A 19,616-nucleotide genomic window follows, 5' to 3' on the forward strand; every position below is an offset into this window, starting at 1 on the left:
ATAACATTATAAAAAATACACATTCACATGCACACGCACAATAGCTCCATAATAATCATATCAAAATTACAAAAAATGAAAAATTTTAGGACAATACATTAATATTTTCTTTTAATTATAAATATATGTAACTAAAAGTATCTGAGGGAGGAAAAAGTCCTGCTCTGCCCCACTGTTAAGACCAGTGCTTCTCCGCTGTCCCTAGCCCCTTAAAGCACTAGTTTGTAACCAGGAATGGACACTGGAATTGCCAGATCAGCTGTCTAAAAACAGACATGTGCAGAACTGGAGGGGAACGGAAGGGAGGATCTGGGTGAGAAACTGGAATGGCAGGTTTAGGATGGTCTTGGTCACCTATTTTTTAAAAAACACCCTGGGAAATGTTGATACACATCCTCAGTTAATCTTAAAAGATTAACACTGATCCACACTAATGTTCAAACAATTTTAATTAGTAGCTTTTTCTAGCATTAATGACTGAAGCCATGAGGTAAATCCATTACAATTATTTTTATGAACATAAGCAAGAGTACTTTGTCTTACTGTATGTTAGTCATAAAAGTCAAAATTATTAAAATGGCAAAACAAACGGATTACTTTACACAATTATGTTTAAAATAGACCTTTTGGGGGGTGGAGAGGAGATGTCATATTTCCTACTGACTGCAGTTTGAATATAGTAAAAACTTTATAATAAAACCAAGTCTCGACATCTGCTTAAGTTTCTCCAAGCAATTCCCCCATGGGGTTACTAGTTATGCCCTGTGAATACAGGTACATATAAAAATATTTCCAAAAGATAAGTATGAAAACCAAAACTCCTAACTGTAAATTTCTCAAAATTTAAAAATTGGAGATGTGTTATTTATTTTATCAAGTTTTAATGCAAAATTATAAATAAATTACTTTTCATTAGATAAAAGTTTTAAATTACAAATATATTCTTTTTATACAAATACAGATGGAAAACTTGAGAGCTCTCTCATCAGGGAGATTAGGTAAGTAAGAAAAACTATAAATCTGACTTTTGCCAGTGAAATGATGAGAACCTACATCACTTCTAACCCTGAGACAGCTCTCAACCTTCCTCAAGGAATAAAATGTCCAATACACAAAATTAATTTGCAACATAAAAAAATGCACACAAGCCACACAATATATTTTTCCTCCCAAAAGAAAGAAGTCATAACTCCAAGAATAAGATCGTCATAATTTCCAAAATATTAGGAAACCATGCAATTGAGCAAATCACAAAAATCCCTGCTTCCCTATAGAAGAGATTAAAATGCATACCCAATTTTTAAATAATACTGTGCGAAGTAATAAATGAATAAAATGTAATATAAGCATTTAACACAAAAAAACCCACAAAAAACTGTAAATCAGACAAGCAAAGAAAACTCTATCCTGTTTACAGTGTCTTTTATTCAAATTGTTTTAAGATTTCATCATTAATAATTTAGGCTTTATTAAGAGAACTTCTCCCATTGTTTTTATTTCAGAATTACTATAAGCAACCACTCAAAGTTACTTTCTACAATTCTTCCAATTACACCAATATATCTGTTTTTATTTGAAATTACTGGTTTTAAACTTTCATTTTCTAGTTTAACAATATGCATTCTGGGTATCTGTTAACCTACTCAAATAGGAAGAAAAGAAAAGAAAGAAAAGAAAAAAGAAAAGAAAGAGAAAAAACAGTGTTCTAACCTGTAAATTCAAGTAAAAGTTTTGGACTGGGCCTAACCATAAAAACAATAGGGAATATATACACTCACAGACCATATTTAATAGAGGCATGATTTCACCTTAGATCTTACATATAAATTATTTTCCTAACAGATTACAGCTTTCACCCAACATGATAAAAGGGAGCATTTTGAGCAGTTTTGTGGCTAAAGGTTATTCATGCCAGAACTCAGATTAATAAAAAATAAATTACCTTACCCAAAAACTTACTCTGATTCTTAATACATATATGATCTAAATTTGTGGATATGTTTTTATGCTTAGGGAAATTAAATTCTCAATGAAGTATCTATTTCATAGATTTTTTTAATTGAAGGCAGCAGAGCTTCAACATCCTACATGCAACTGCATGCCTCATAGAGGGGAACAGAATAAAATCATCAGCTACCACTGAAATGCTTTTTTCAAGATGTGATAGAACAATTTTCTATTCTTGAAGTATCCAAAATCTAGATTTAAGGTAAAATGAACCTTGGATTCAAAGAACCTCCAGTACTTGTGGTATACCTGATTCTACTCTTATTTTGCCATTCTTCAGTATCCATCTTAAGCCTTTTAACGTACAAGTGAATAGAAGAAACCTAAATCTTGTTTTTAAAGACTCCATCAAAAAAAAAAAAAGAAAAGAAAAACTGAACTAAAAATTTGAATAGGACCACGAAGATATCACAAGTATTCTTTTTCATTCTTTTAAAAGGTATATATAAAGAAGGAGCAATATTTTTTCTTTTAGGAAAATATAAAGAAAAAGCACAAAATGTTTAAATACTGAGTCACGATTAACATTTCAGTTATAAAAATTATATTTGATTAAAAGTACAAATATTTTTCTCTTCATTACATTACACAATAAAAATGAAAAGTTTTAACACCTCCAAAAAGTTTTCTTTCTTTTTTTCTAACGTAAATAACCTTTAATAGAAACCATGTGGATTTGGCCAAAATAAATACCATTCAGTTTCCATCTCTGGTTTTCTCCTCAACATCTAGAAAATTTTAGCAACTGATTTATATAATCATTACGTCATTTTGGCTGATTATTTACATGTGATAAAAAGTAATATGAACTACCTGGATATTAAAAACACTAAAAGCATTTGAAAAAATCTATTAAGTACCCTACAACTTCCCCCCAAAATTTATTTAATCTCATTTACCAAAGTTAGGCAAACACTGTGAATTTGTATTAGGAACTTAACCTGAGTTTTATCAACCACATACTCTGACATACTATTTGATGGAGACCACAGCCTGCACATCTGTTTTGTTTCCCATGTCTACAAATAGTAGTCTTCCCTTTGGCCTAACTTCAGGCTTACCTCTATCGACAGCCTTATTTCCATGAGTTTTCATTAATTTGACAAATATTATTAGAATATTAATTACATGTAAAAGCTACAGTGCCTAAACCCCTAAAAATGTTAATAACTTACCACATTTTTAAGAACCACTATATAGGTTTGAATTACAATTTTAAGAACTATATCCTCTGGCCTGTATAGTAGGTAACTTAATTTGATCACAATATTTAAAGAAACATTAACAGTGACCTGCCGGTCCCCAAACTTGGACTAATGGCCTGAAATGGCAGGATCTTTCCTAGCCTCTACAGTGGTGGCAATCTTTCAAATCATAACCTTTATATTATTTAAACAAAGGGTCAAAACAAAATGGGAGGAGGACAGGTATTTCATAACAAAACTAACTCTTCTAGATCAAAAGAACCATTTTTTGCTTCTCAAGTGGTAATGAATATTTATGAGTAAATGGTGTTCTTCATTCATAGTGACAAATTACGTTTGCACTGTTTATAAACAAACTTACTCCAAGACAAGTGTGTCTGATTACAAAAAATAATAGATATTCACAAAAATAACGTAAGGTTAATATTAATTTTAACTTTAGATTTCTTTCCAATGAATAAAAGCTAATACCAAAATTAAAACAAAAATTGAAGTTTGACTTCAAGAAAATGTTGTGATAGAATCAATAAATAATTCTCTTATTTCTCTAACAATTTAGTTGACCTCTACATAAAAACTTTAAAGCATACATATTAAAATGTAACATGTAAACAAAAGGTATTTGATTACTGATTCAAGAACCATGGGGTTTAAATTTTAAAGAGCCATGGTCCTTAATAGGCGCCAGAACAGACATCGTTTTATTAAATGTATTACAATAATTAACTTACACTATTTTTGCCCCATTACCATTACTAAGGCGGAAGAAATCCCCATTGCCCAGTACATTTTTAATTGTACTTATGATCTTGAATGAGCTTCAGTGACCCTTGTAACAAGTAATTCAATGGATACTTAATCTGATCACTTCAGTTATCCAGAACATAGCCATGAACTAGAAAAAAACTAGTCTCGAAGGATAATTTAAAGTCCATGTACCTTATTTACAGGCAACAATTCAAGTCCTTAACTCAAAGCCTTTTTCTTATTTGAAAAAAAAAAAAGTATTAAAAAATGTGTTTGTGTTCTCAGCCTTCAGCAGATTAGGAGGAGGAAAAGAAAGGGGTTATAAGAAAAAAGGGAAAACAAGAGAGCATAGAGCACTAAGAACAGTGGGGTCTCAAAACAGCTTCCTAGGGAAAGCAATCTTACCAGCAACACCTGGAAACAAATTAGAATAGTAAATCTTCCGGCTCACCCAAACCTAGGAAATCAGGAACTCTGGGGATGGAACCCAGGAAGTTTGGGTTTTAACAAGCACTCCAGGTGATTGTGATGGACTCTCAAATTTGAGAACCACTGTCCTAAAGGCAGGAATACTAACAGCACAACACAGTCACCGATAAAGAGCCAGTAAGAACTCGGTAAAAGGGTTCAAATAAACCTGCCTGAGTATGTCCATTCAGCAGCACTTTAACAGATTCAGAGAGCAAGAGAAAAAGGCCTTAACTTCAAGGTGTTATAATCTAACATACTGGGGTGAGAAGACAATGGAAAGGGTATAGAATCTAAGTAATTATATAACTTGAAACAAACTGCTCTACAAACTCTGATACCTAAAAGGTATCAATTAGATTCTGGTTCAATATGATCCCTGGGGAAAAGCTGAGCTTGAGTCACCAAAAAACGATTCTATTTTATCTTAAGCGACAGAGTACTACAAATTTTGGAAATCTACAAAAAACTGCTGAAAATCTCAAGTTTTGACAATTAAAGCCATAAAGCTTCTGTTATTTAAAAAAAATCAAGCAGAGCACCTAGGTAGATCAGTAGGGTGGGCATCCGACTCCGACTCTTGATTTAGGTTCAGATTGTAATCTCAGGGTCATGAGATCAACCTCCACATTAGGCTCCATATTGAATGGGGAAGACTGCTTAAGTTTCTCTCTTTTTCCCTCTCCCTCTGCCTCTCCCCGCAACTCGCATGTGCTTGCGCTCTACCTCTCCAAAAAAAAGAAGAAAAAAAAAAGTAAATAAATAAAAACTCAAGTATGCTGAAAACCTCTATTTCCTGTGATCCTAAATAAATCAATTATTATAGCTTCTTTGTCAATTTCTTTGGATACCAAAGATGCAAATAAGATAGTGCCCCAAAATGTATATACATGAGATAACCAGGATCAACGGTTAAAATTTTGCATCCAAAGAAGACTGGCAAATGTAACCTAACTGCTTAAAAAAATCGAAGTTCATATTCTGATGGACAGTCCTCACTGGACACCAGACAATTTCCAGGCTTGTCCATACCAACACCTCACTGATGCTCCTTCTCTTCCAGTTGCCTGGAGAGATGCCCAGAAACCACCTGATCTGGGTCCCTAACTGATTACATGGAAAAGAGCATCTCAGACAACCTAAGTATCTGCCCTGGACTATTACAAAAGCAAGAAATAAGTGTCATGTGAAGAAGCCCTTACAGTTTGGATCTGTCTGTTTCAGCAGGTTAGCCTACCACCACATCACAAACAATGGGCAATAAGACTACAATCCACAGTAACTACAGCCTAAGGAGAAGTCTGGGGACAAGAATTACGCTAATATCCTATTGATCTGTACTGTTTTCTTTAAGGTACAAAAACCCCAAAGGGACTATTAGTTATTAGTTATTACTTACAGGAATACCAATCTAAAATCTGGAAACCACATCTAAAATACAGGAAGATATTTATGAAATCATAAGAAAATATCTCATTGTATAAGACAGTCATGACTAAAAAATCCAGAACAAAACATTATCACCATAAACATGCAGACCACATTTGATTGTTTGCCAGTATTCATGTTTAGGCTTTACAAGCCTATGTGCACTAGGGGTTTTAAAATAGATATATCTCTAATTCCTCTCCTTTTCTAAGACCCTTCCCACATGCTCTACTCAGACTGCACACTGAAAGGCAAAAAAGAGTTAAGAAAACAGGTGACTTTCATATATGAATTTGACTAGTCAAGCTAAGAAGAATCAGGGAAAATTCAAAACATATAGAAGAGGCTGCTGGAGGGGAGGGGGGGTGAGGGGATGGGGTAACGTGGTGATACACACTGGGGAGGGTACATGTTGTAATGAGCACTGGGTATTATACAAGACTGATGAATCACAGACCTGTACCCCTGAAACAAATAATACATTATATGTTAACTGAATTTAAATTAAAAAATAAATTATAAAAAAATTAAAATTAAAAAAAAAAGGAAGAGGCTGCCACCATTCATGCCATTCCTATAGATTTAGAGGACCACCACTAACTAAACATGTAACACACAACCCAGTAATTTTATTCACAGCCTCTCCCCCTCACTGAGTACATACAATGCACCAGGCAACACTGAGCCAAAAGGATAAAAAAGAAATGATCCTGGCTCTCAACTTATTTGACTTAAAGGGGAAGGAAAGGGGGGGGGGAGCACCTGGCTGGCTCAGTCATTGGGCGTCTGCCTTCGGCTCAGGGCGTGATCCCAGAGTCCTGGGATCAAGCCCCACATCAGGCTCCTTCACTGGGAGCCTGCTTCTTCCTCTCCCACTCCCCATGCTTGTGGTTCCCTCTCTCGTTGGCTGTCTCTCTGTCAAATAAATAAATAAAATCTTTTAAAAAAAAGGGGGGGGAGGAAAGGGGGAGAAGCTAACTCCCAACTCTCTACAACCAGCTAGAAATCAGGAATGTTCTTGGGCATTTAACTAATACATGCTCTCTCTGCCTCATTTCATCTAGAACCACTACAACACTCTGATTTACCCCACATGCTAATCTTATATTGCTGAAACAAAACTCCCCTCATGTCCACCTATGACAGCCTTGGTGGGATTTTCCATTTACACAATGTCAAGGAAGTCCAATACTTTTTAAAGTCCCTTTTAAGTCTAGTACGAAAATCAAACTCTCCTTTTGCTACCTCTCTCTAATCACTGTGCTCATTTCTGCCTCTTTTTAGTGTACCTATCTCCTACAGAGCAACGTATCACAAAACAGTAGAATTCTACATTAGAAAGACTTTTAGAATCATCGAATATTATCTTCTTACAGAAACGAAGGTGCCAAAACACAGGGATCAAAGGGTGTGCCAAAAAACCACACAGCTACTTTATAATAACTAACACCATGTTTCAAAGGCAATCGAGTCATGCTCCAATGAAAGCAGCCAAAGAGCAGCAGGAGATGTTGCTGTAGGAGAAGATCACTGAACTTACAGTGGAAGGGAACCCCTACCCGCTCCCATCCAGCCCCTACCCCACAGGTAAGGGACGAGTTAGCCAATACATGAGATTTAAACAGGAAGTCCACAATAGGAATTCTAAAACCTAACAGGATGTATTAACCAGGGATTCCCCAACCAGTAGAACAATATCTACTGGTAGCTATTAAGCCTTACCTGACAGGTCTCCAAGCCAGCTGCAGCAGCCACATCCCCCTCTGCGCCATTAACGTCTCGCCTCAGTTTCCTGAAATTCCCAACTGGGAAGGGAATACAGGCCCACAGGCATTCCCAACCCGGTTATGGCTCTACAGTTCTACTGTTAGGTAATCTGCCCTGGGACAGCACCATCTGTATCCATATACATGCATACAAAGAGCAGTCTCCATCTAGGACGAGCTTAACATTACAGGGCAATGAGAAGGTCCTCTTCACAAAAACCTGAGACCCCTGATCTTAACTATAAATTTTTATTTCATTTTTTAATGTAGAAAGTACTCCCCAACTAGAAAACCTGGAATTGAGTGATTCTGCAGAATATACCTGAAAAACAAAGTAGTTACAAAAAATGGAAACATGCAACTTAAAAATAATACTTACAAATATTTTCACTGGTTTTAAGAATGTTTTAGCACTTCAAGAAACAAAGTGACTCTAGTTCTGATATAGTCAAACTTTCATGGCACATTTCTGCTCTTATATGACTATTAATATCTATAGTCTCTTGAACACTGGCAGTTTTTAGAAGTTTTCAAAGATGTTCATGAAATCATTAAAATTCACTGTATTTAAGAGATACTGACCAATTAAAACATTTTTTTCCCAAGACAAATATGAAGCTTAAATGAGTAAGCACTTACAAGGCACCATCTATATGCCTAAGTTTGTGCTAGATAAGAATGACATGGTTCTTCTTAGGGAATTGATAACATGCTTAGGAAATCTAGTTTAATATTTTTAAACAAAGAAGAATATGTTAATGCTAGACTACCTCTACTGCTATTAAGATTAAAAATAATTCAGAGAAATCAATTCAGACTGAAATATCAAAATAAACTCATGGTAGAATTTCTTGACTGGGTTGACCCACAGAATTCATTTAACAGTAGACTTTGAGAAAATAATTATAGGAAAATCTACTTAGAGTAACATCCTATTAAATATGGTGATGTTTAAGAATTAAATATTTTTTATAATTTTATTTTCAGTAAATAGACCACTGAGCAAAACATAAAATAATCTAAAATGATAGATTATGAAGTTTTTATAAGCCTTCAGTGATTATAATGCTGGACCTAAGACACACAGTAAAATTGTAAATATGAACTTAGATATTCATCATCGGCAAGATCACAGCTTCAACCTATTAGCAGAGTTTCCTACTTTCCCACAGGTGCGTACGCTCCTTAGCTGGATATCAGAATAGTAATACAGCTAGCAGGGTAGACGCGTCTGTGCACTTGATTTATTCACAGTAGTGTTCCAACCATAATGACTTGGAGGAGTTCATGATTTCTGACCTATATGATTTGTTAATTTTAACAACATATCCCAATTTGCCCTCTCCCTTGTTTTCCTGTCATACAAATAGATCAGTTATATGGACATACACATACGTACAACTTGTCCAAAAAAGAAAATATCTGAAAGGGCTATCATGCGGAAAAGATTGATTTATTCCATTCAACACAAAGAGAAAGAACTAGGACCAGTGGATAAGAGACAGACAAGACAGAGTTTAGTTCAGCAAAAGATATAATTTTCTTTTTTATTCAAACTTAAAATGTACACTGAGATACCCTGCTTAGCTAATGAATTCCTTATTACTAAGAAGAAGCTAGATGATAAACTGTTAGGAATGTCACCTCTAAACTGGCACAAGGCTCAATTACGTCGACTCCAAAAAGTTCCACCTAGATCAATGACCAGTATCAGATTATTCCATAAACTATTATGCAAATGAAATTAATTAAGCCTCCATTTCTTGCCTATGATATGAAATGCCACAGAGCTAATGAATCACAGAACTTTATTATTTTTTAGCACAGAACTTTAAAACTAAAAAAAAATCTCCTTACTCAAACTTCTCAACATTACAGAAATAAATATTTTTAAGTAGCACCATTTGACATGTATACATAAAATTATATATATATGAAGTTTAATATTTTAACATTTTAGAACAAGAATGACAAAAAAGTATTAATTTCCCCTTTTACTTTCCTGTCCCTTTTTCCCCACACCTTGCCCAAGCCAAAAAATAAATAATATTAGCTAATTTTACCCATCAATTCGGCACCTTCAAGAATATATAAGAAATGATTATTTCAAAAAACTGGATCTAAAACTGTATTTTCTTTAGAATTTTCTAGACCATAAAATTTATAACAAATGAATACAACTGTTTAATAATGGTAAGTGTAGTATAATAATTAAACGCTTCTCCCCAAATCAATCATCTGAGATTTGCCATAATAACTTAAATTAAAATTTGGCTAATGGTCCAAAAATCTACACCATCCTCATCATAAAAAAATGAATTTTTGAAAATACTGCAAGTCACGTTTGGCTCTCTTTCTCATTTATGAATTAATGATGGCATTTTCAAATTCAAAAACCCTCTCTGCCCCTCCCAAGTATCCACACACAATCAAGCAGAACAAGAGTTGCTCAAATCCTGAGTCACAACTCTGCATTAAACCACCAAATAAATCAGTAAACTCCCTCGAAATGTATGCTCCCATTGCTACCGCTCTTAAAGTCACTTTCAAACGGACTATGGTTAATACTGAGGTAATTAAAGTACAGAAAGACTTAGTCTACTAAGTCTACTACCAAGCCAAAATACTCTTAGGAAAAATTCTGATTAAAAAAACCGTTCAACAATTAGTTCTCATGATAAAATGAGTTTTCATGGCACAAAAAATTAAGGCATAAGCTATCATTTCATATACTTATTGTGGTCATATTTTCATTTCTAAAGATCTATTCAAACACTTCACCTGAAGCAAGAGCTACTAGAAAAATAGATCTTTTATCTGTTACTTTCAAAACATTCTTACTAAAACACATTCTGGAAATAAATTTGCTAAGTGTGTGTTAAGCCAGTGGTTCTTAACTTTCCGAAGTCTGTGAATCTCCAAGAAGGTAATACACGCTATGACCAGAGAAAAGTGCATGTTTACAAATAAAGAATGTGCATATAACTATAGGGGTTCTCAAAGACCATGAAGTCCAAGTTGCGTGCCATACCCCAAATACTCCTGTAACTATTTATAGCAGATACTTAGAACATAGCAAGCTACTGTTCTTAGGTTAAATGTGCATAAAACCACGAAACCTATAGATCCTTGACTTCCTAAAGTAGAAGAAAATGGCTGTGTGTACAATTCAATGGAAACTTAACATGTGCTGCATGTTTTTAATAATTTAAATACCTCTAAAACCAAATTAGCTATGAATAAATTGAAATACCTTTTATGTAAAGTTTTACTTCCTATATTAAAGCTTTTTAAAAAATGCAAATCAGGTTTAAAAGTGGTAAGAACACATTTTAAAGAAGAAACTTTCACTCGGGATTCACTCAGAATCTATAGGCATGCTTTTAATTCCTTGTAATTTGAGGAAATTCAAAATCTAATTATCTACTTAATTTTACTGAAATATTTTCACATTTTTGGTCAAAACGTATATTTAAATATGTATTTTTATATATATAATAAAAATGACATTACTCTAGGTTACATCTGAGTGCCAAAATATTTTTTTCTTTTTTTTTTTAGAAAAATGGCATTTGACATATTTTCAAGGGCAAAAATTTCTAAAACAGAAATAAAAAAAGAGAAAATGAAACTTCATAAACTGAAAATTATCAATAGGTTATATCTACAGTAGACAAGAAGCATTAAAGATAAATTAAATCACCACTAAAGTAGGTAAATAAACTCTACCACCTTTTTGATTCTACAACTTTAAAGTGGAAATACCAAAAACCTTTCCCAGGCCTTGGGGGAAAAAAAAAATTGTGGGTAAGAAGTGATGAAAGACACTGAAGGGAGACTTAATTTTTTTTCTCTTTGTTCATCTCCAGAAAGTGCTAAGCCATTAACTAAAAGGAGAAAATATGAAGAAATAATAAATGCAAAACCATTCATCACTCCAATATCTGTGGAAAATACTTTAGCTTATTAGTTGATTTTCATTTGAATGAAGAACAATTTTTAAATAATAGGTATTCAGGAATACATTTAATATGTATACTGACCTATTACCAATGGTTCCAGATAGTAATTACTTTCATTAATAGAAAATAAAGTGACCATTTTAATGTTAGAGCTATATAGAAGAATAGTTTCTCAGCTAATTTAATGTTTTATATTAATTAATTTCAACCTAAATTTAGGTTGTTGATACCCAACTGAGACCAATGAAACATCTACCTACACACAATGAAACATCGACCTACCCACCTACTGAAGAGCTTAAAGAAGTAATGAAGCATTAATAAATTTTCTGTTTTCAAGATCTAAAACTTCCTTTGACATTTTTAACTCCTTCAATATTTAAAAAAAGTTTTTTTTTTTTTAATGGCAAGCTTGAACTAATCTGATCAAAGATGTGAACAAAATAATTACTTTTGAAACAAGTGAAGATGTGTTGTTAGGCCAAAATAAAATGGTACTTCATAGAGCCGAAGTTTTCTGATTGGCATATGGATACCATGCTTGTGGGTGCTTTATAAACACTGCTCCGAAGTCTGGACAATCTCTAAGAAATTTTAGATGTATAGCTGACATGTAGATTATGCTTATGTAAACAATGTGAACACACCTCAATGGGACAAAAATCATAGTAGCGTATTACTTACAAGTAAAACTTTTAGGCTACCAGGGATATTCAATTCTGACACTGCTCTCTAGGGAAGAAGGGAAAATATTTACAAATTTAACTGAACCTGAAAAGAGCCAAAGTAGAAGATAAGTAGACAGGAGAGTGGGAAGGGACCAAAAGGGAAGGGGAGATTGAGTGGGAAGGAAGACAGCAAGAAGGAAAAAGGCAGAAGGAGGCATTGATAAAATCCTTGACAACACAAGGTTATTCCGCCTCTAAGTACACTTGAAACTTTATATACTAAACCAGATATCTGTTCCATGAAGTTATCAGTACTACTCTCATTCTTTATCTCACAAAGATCCTTGATTTCGATATTAGTATCAAAACCGATGATTCTTACTAACTGAGTTAAGCTCTGGAGGCAATATTAGCTCCAGACTGATCTAGGTAGACCTTTTGGCTTCAATGGCATCCAATTTCTATTTTTTGAAACATTCAAGACTAAGTAATGATTATCCAGTACAGGTTCTAGAAACATAATCATGTAACTCAAAACAGTTTATAGAGACAAGATAACCTACCCTGCACTCACTCTAAGTTCAACATAATTCTCCACACCTTAGTTTTCTAATTAAGGTACACAGCAATAGGGATGGGTGATGTTATTTAGGAAATTTTTCATATTTTTATATTAAAATAAATGTTTATATATGGAATAGAATGCAAAATTTGCATGAGTTTTTAAGATAAAAGAGAGGACTTCAAAGAAAATAGGATTCTGGAAGGGTCACATTGAACTATACCTCAGGACCTCTGGGATGTAAGTGCATTTATTCAAATTCTTCTGCCATTATGGGTAAACTTGGGGAAAAAAATGATTGAAAAGTACTATTTTCTCTACCTTGGTGACCCCTAAATACATTTCTTTCGTATTATTGTTTATAATACTTTAGCCAATTTAAAATTACTACTACAGATTTATAATCAAACACCTGAAAGGCAATACATCTAAACTTGTATTTAGAATGACACAGAATTATTTTTTTAGAAACTTACTATAAAAGGAAGACTCTGAAGCATATATACATATCAATATTCTATTTCCAATGCTTTTATAGAAGTTTTTGAGTGAAACAGCATTATTATTCACTTGAAAAAAATAGGGAAATACTAAGGTCCAAGTAGATATTTTTTCTAATAAACCATTTTCTACTTTAAATTTATTTTTGTGCTTTTAAACATGCTTATATATAATTTTTGTTCATATTTAAATTTTATTTTAAAATTTTCAGCTATACATTTGATCTATGGTACCAAAACTGTGAGAACATAAAACTCATAATGTGTCCAAATGTGAATCCTTCAAGTATACAACTTCAGTTCTGATAAACTAATAGCAAATAGTGCTTACAGATTTGACATCTGGAACTCACTGGAAACAGTTACTCAACTTACCTGGTGCTAATCCAGCAGCAGCAGGACTTCCCATGGATGGGTGAGAGAACACTTGAGAGAAGGCAGACATATTTGACTGGGACACGTTACTCAGCCTGGAGGTTGATCCTCCTTTAGGAATAAACTCGCTTGCAGTAGGATTTGGTGTCTATTTAAAAATCAAATATAGTAAGTTAACACACTTTAAGCCCAAAAAAGACATTGAATCTACTAGGCATTACTGCACAATGATTTACTGAGTAAAATATTTTATCAAAATGATTTACAGTGTTTTTAGTTTCCATATTTTGGAGTGGTATAATTAAATTTCTTGAAGGAAATTTTTTAATCAAATTTGAAGATTTTAATCGTTTCATTTGTAGAATTTAACCCCAGAAACATGTAAAATTTGCCTTGATTGTCAAATATGCATCATTACCAAACTATTCTAACACATTTTAGAGAACTGGGAGGTTGAGACTACCTCAAAACTGAGCAACAAGTTTCAAGTTTAATATCTTTAAACCACTTCTACCAGGATAAAGGTCAAAAGTGCCTTTATTCCAAAATTAATCACTTCCCTTTTTTAAAACACTTAAGACATTTCCCCAATATGGTACCATGTATTTAAGTAACAGAGAGTAAAGACAAGAAAAACATTTAAAAACAAGGAAAAGGTGGGAGGAATCAAGATATAAGAAAAACCTAAAAGAGGCCCCAATGCTTTCAATGCCCACAAGTATCACATGTCACTTCTGTTATATTTAAGGTATTTTACTATGAGATTACATGGGGAAAAATTTTCTTCACAGTTGTACTACGTATGCCACAACATTTTATATATTCAAGTGGCATAGTACTTTAGGCTTTAAGCACTACTGTAACATTATGAGACTGCATATCATTCATAAATGGCTTGTATTTTGTCAACATGAACAAATAAATATCCTAAATTTTTCTGAAATGGTGACCATTTTACATTCTAAATACCTAAGAATAAAGATTCAATCACTCTTAATGTTAATGATACCATGTCAATTGAACTTTCAAATGGTCAGCCAAGGAGATAATTTAGTAATGGTTCACACTTCAGCCCACAGTCTATGCATACATATAAACTAAGTTTAAAACACTGAATCATGATGCAAAGCATTTAATCACTTAAAAGTCTTTTAGGACCTATCATTAGAATGTAAAAATGCATTTCCACAGAAGGCCGAAAATAAGAAGATGGACTAATTCCTGTACAACACAAGAACTTCCCTAATTCAATATGAACACCGCTCTACACTGCTAAATTAGAGTTCAAATGATTAGATTTTGAAGATTATAAGTCAACAGGCTGACCTAAATTTAAACTCTACAACAAGTGAGAATTTACCAATTACATGCCAGCTAATGTTAAATACAAAGTTAATAAAATGTAGAAGAAACGTTAATCTGGACTTAATTAAAATATACTAAAGAATGAAATCTCTTTAGCTGTCACATCTAAGACATGAAATTCTGAAGAAAAAAAAAAACCCAGGCCTGATCCAAAATATGGTTTCCAAAGAGAAAAAAAAAATCCTCTTCTATCACTTTCCTGTGTGTGCGCACGCGTGTGTGTGTATGTGTGTGTGTGTGTGTGTGTGTGTGTATTTTAAACCTCTCAAATTCTAAAGTTTTCAAAAATAGTGGTATGTTTTATAAAAGTATGGTTAATTCCTTAATTTCTGGAAAATTTTCTAGAAAAATTAGTCCATGCATTTTACTGATATACTAATCCCCAGTTCTAAGGGAACAAATGGCTACTAACAGGATCACTTCAGAGCTAAACCAATGTATTTCAGTTAATCTTAAATCTATCTTAAAAGATGAGAATCAAGATAAAAGTAATCAGTATCTTGGTAAGAGTCCAGACAGCCTAGGAGAGATGGAGACTTCAGGACTACAAGATTACTAAGAGACAGCAAATTTAGACAAAGAGAATTATACGTGTATACAAAAAATTTTAGTAGCATATTCCTGAGAATTAGGCATTACTCATTTTCCACATCAGTTATATCTTATGACTGTGAATAACAGACTGATTTTAAAGCTGAGCTACTCTAAATTAAATCTATTTTAAATTAATTTGAAAGCCTACTTCTAAAGGATCCTATAAAGGAGAAAAAGGAGGGAAAAGTCTATTCCACCATTTCCAAACAAATCATATGTAAAATGTCATTATGATAAATTTTAAAGAGACTCCAAATTTATTAGAAGTTATTAAAATTAATGTTTAACTATGAAAATTTACACACTAAACCTTTACAGATTCAACAACCAAAGATGCAAAAAACCTACCCAACAGCGAGTTTTAATTAAGAAGTGAAAAGAAAAGCCTAAAAATCCTCCCTCCTTTCTCTTTCCTGATTTAAGATGGCAAAGCATTTTCCTTGAGGGGATGGTTTAGGAGTTTATTTTACTCAACCCTGAATATTTGAGATTAGAGAAAAAGTAAATGGATTTAAATTGCACAAAAAACAATTACACAGGATTTAAGTATAACACAAAACAAAATCTAGGAATAAGAGAGTAGAGCTATTATTAACAGGTAATATAAATTTTTATATTATCCAGCCAGATTAGAGAACCATCAAAAATATTTAAAGTAATAATTAACAATTATTATAATGATGAGAATACTTTTTATAATACAATTAGTTAAAATAATAACTACAATTAAAAGATGCATTCTTAAAATGACCTTAATTTTTTGGTTAAAAATAGAAATACGGGCTTTATAAAGTAACAAAATAGTATATGCACACACCTTTAAACATGCTAAAAAGAATAATGTTTTTAAAAATATGGCAAAACTAGTTAACTAAAGCTAGTATATCACATTAAAAGAAATAACTGTTCATCAGAAAGTAAACAATTTCTTTTAGCTTTAGGAGGTGAAGGTTACATCTAGAAAGAACACTCAAAAGACTCGGGTTGTATAAACTTTCTAATTTCAACACCCCTAGAGAGAATGGAATAAAAAGTTTTGTTACTCCTGCCCTACGATTTTCATAATTCTTACATAACTATCTAGTATATGCTCCTATAGTATTATATTTGTTATTTCATATACAGGTAATTATATTTATATTCATAATTCCAATTTCTATTCTAGTATTTATATTTTAAATCCTAATTTTCAGCATTCCCTAAATAGCTCTAAATGCGTGTTTGAAAAAAAAAATCAATGTTTATTCAAGTCAAGTAACAGACATTCACTTTGGGAGAATTTATCAACAAAAACAGAATTCCAGGTTCTCATACACTTAAATTTACACAACAAGCATGCCAAAAACAACCAAGTACTTTTTATAAATTGACACCATCCCCCAACATTTAGCTATGATCCCTACCTATACTCTCTGAACAGAAATAGACTAAATCAAGAGTCCTAACATTTAGTTTAAAAAGTACTGTTGTCACTGTTATTATACTTAAAATAAATAATTAACATTTCAATGTAGACATCTCACCCAACCAAAATGATAAGAGTATTTCCTATCCGATAGGGTTTTTTTAACAAATGAAGTGATTTTCTGATGAGGTTTCTAACTAAGGTTTAACACAATTTTATGCTTTTCTACTATTACATGATTCCATGGAAACTGTTACTTTTAAAGTAAAATTCAGTACTCAACACTCTGCTGGACTTCACTACAAACAGAACACTTATTTAAGACCACAATAAACTAGTCCCATAAATTAAGGGACTAATTTAAAGTGCAACAAAATAAAAAATACAACCATTAAATGTTTTTCAAATTCAGTAGGAAAAAAGGAAGTTTATATTAAATGAAAATAGAACACAAAGTCTTATGTAGTATTTCTCTGCAAATACGTCAAAAAGGTCTGTAAGAAAAACAAAGTTGTCTGAAGTTAACATATGACTGAGAAACCACTAATGTTCTTGAGTATTGTTCAGGTTTTTAAAAATCACATAATAAACCCATAAAACCTATTAAATACATTACATGGTACAGCTCCTTAAAATGAGCTCAATTTACTTTCTTGTCTTAAGGGCTTAAGTTGCTATCAGTAATCTTTCTACTCTCTGAATGAAACATGACCTAACTTTTTCTTAACAGCTTTATTTAGATACAACTGACACACAAATAAGCCACACATATTTAAAATGTGAACTTTGATAATTCTGGTCATAGGTAGACAACCAAGAAACCATTACCCAAAATCAAGATAATGAATATATCCATTATGACAAAAAGTTGCCACAAGCTTCTTTTAAATCCCTCCCTCCCATTCCTCTCTATTCCCCTACTTTGGTCTTGAGGCAACTACAGATCAACCTTCTGTCACTATAGATTAATCTGCATTTTCTAGAATAATATGAATGAGTCTTACATACATATTTATGTGCTGGTTTTGCCTAGCTTCTTTCACTTGGCAACATTAAGATTCATCCATGTCACTGCCTCTTATCAATATTGCATTCCTTTACTGACTAACATTCAATAACATCAATATACCACAACTTGTTTATCTTTTCCTCCGATGGGCAAAGGTTGTTTCCAGTTTTTGGCTATTAAAAACAGAGGTGCAAAGAACATTCATGTACAAGTCTTTGTGTGGATATGTTTCGTTACTCTTGGAAAAATACACAGTAGTGAATGGCTTGGATACATGGTATGTGTATATATAACCCTTTTAAAAAACTGATAAGCTGTTTTACAAAGTGGCTGTACTATTTTAATATGTCCACCAGCACTCTGTAGAGAGATCAAGTTGCTCTATGTACTCAGGGACATGTGCTTTGGTTGGACTTCTATATTTTAGACATTTTAATAGGTGTGTGGTAGCTCAATATGGTTTTATTTTGCATTTCCCAAATGAATTACTTGCCACTCTGGGTCTTCTATCGTGAAATGTCTATTCACACTTCTGCACACTTTTACTGGATTTGTTTTTCACTGTGGAATTTTGACAGTTTGGGATAGAAGTCCTTTGTCAGATATATGATATACAAATATTTTCTCCAGGTCTATAATTTGTTTTTTCACTGTCTTAACAGTATCTTTCAAAGAACTGAAGTTCTTAAATTTTTTTTTTTAAAGATTTTATTTATTTATTCGACAGAGATAGAGACAGCCAGCGAGAGAGGGAACACAAGCAGGGGGAGTGGGAGAGGAAGAAGCAGGCTCATAGCGGAGGAGCCTGATGTGGGGCTCGATCCCAGAACGCTAGGATCACGCCCTGAGCAGAAGGCAGATGCTTAACCGTGTGCCACCCAGGCGCCCCATGAAGTTCTTAAATTTTGATGAAGTGCAGTTTATAAAATGTTTAAGGGTCATGTATTTGGTGTTGCATCTAAGAAATACCTGCCTAACCAAAGGTCACAGATACTATCTGTTTTCTTCTGTAAGTTTTGTGGTTTCATGTTTTACATGTAGGTCTAAGTTCCACTCTGAGTTAATTTTATAGTGTGAGGTATGGGTCTAATATTTTTTTTCATATACTCAATTATTCCAGCACTGTTTGCTGAACAGATCATTTTTCCTCCACTGAATAGCCTTTGCTACTTTGCTGAAAATCAACTACTTATTTGAGATTACACAAATCTACAGATCAATTTGGTAAGAATCAATATCTTAACATTCGTGAGTCTTCAGATCCATGAACATGATATATGTCTCCATTTATTTAGGTCTTCTTTAATTCCTCTCAGGAATGTTACAAAGTTTTCAATCACAGGTCCTCAGACCTTTGTCAGATTGATCCCTATTGTGTATTTCTGATATTATCATAAATTACGTAATTTTAAAATTTCAATGTATTATTATTTGTTGCTAGTACATATGTACCAGTTTCCCGGTAACAAATTACCACAAACTTGATGGCTTAAAACAACAGAAACGTACACTCTTCTGTTTTTTGGATGCCAGAAGTCCAAAATCAAGTTGTTGC

At 33.0% G+C, this 19,616-nt stretch overlaps 1 protein-coding gene across 6 annotated transcripts in view; it reads right to left on the minus strand.

Annotated features, from left to right (window-relative positions):
- Positions 1 to 19,616, minus strand: part of PAN3 (poly(A) specific ribonuclease subunit PAN3) — a 126,766-nt gene that overhangs the window by 54,585 nt on the left and 52,565 nt on the right. For all 6 annotated transcript variants that reach the window (XM_087865222.1, XM_045797044.2, XM_045797043.2 and 3 more), the window contains one exon: positions 13,689 to 13,836. In XM_087865222.1, the coding sequence (XP_087721348.1) occupies positions 13,689 to 13,836 (148 nt within the window). The remainder of the gene's footprint in view (positions 1 to 13,688; positions 13,837 to 19,616) is intronic.

Source organism: Ursus americanus, chromosome 10 (genome assembly GCF_024610735.1).
Source record: "Ursus americanus isolate L20-20 chromosome 10, mUrsAme1.1.p, whole genome shotgun sequence".
NCBI classification, from domain to species: Eukaryota; Metazoa; Chordata; class Mammalia; order Carnivora; family Ursidae; genus Ursus; species Ursus americanus.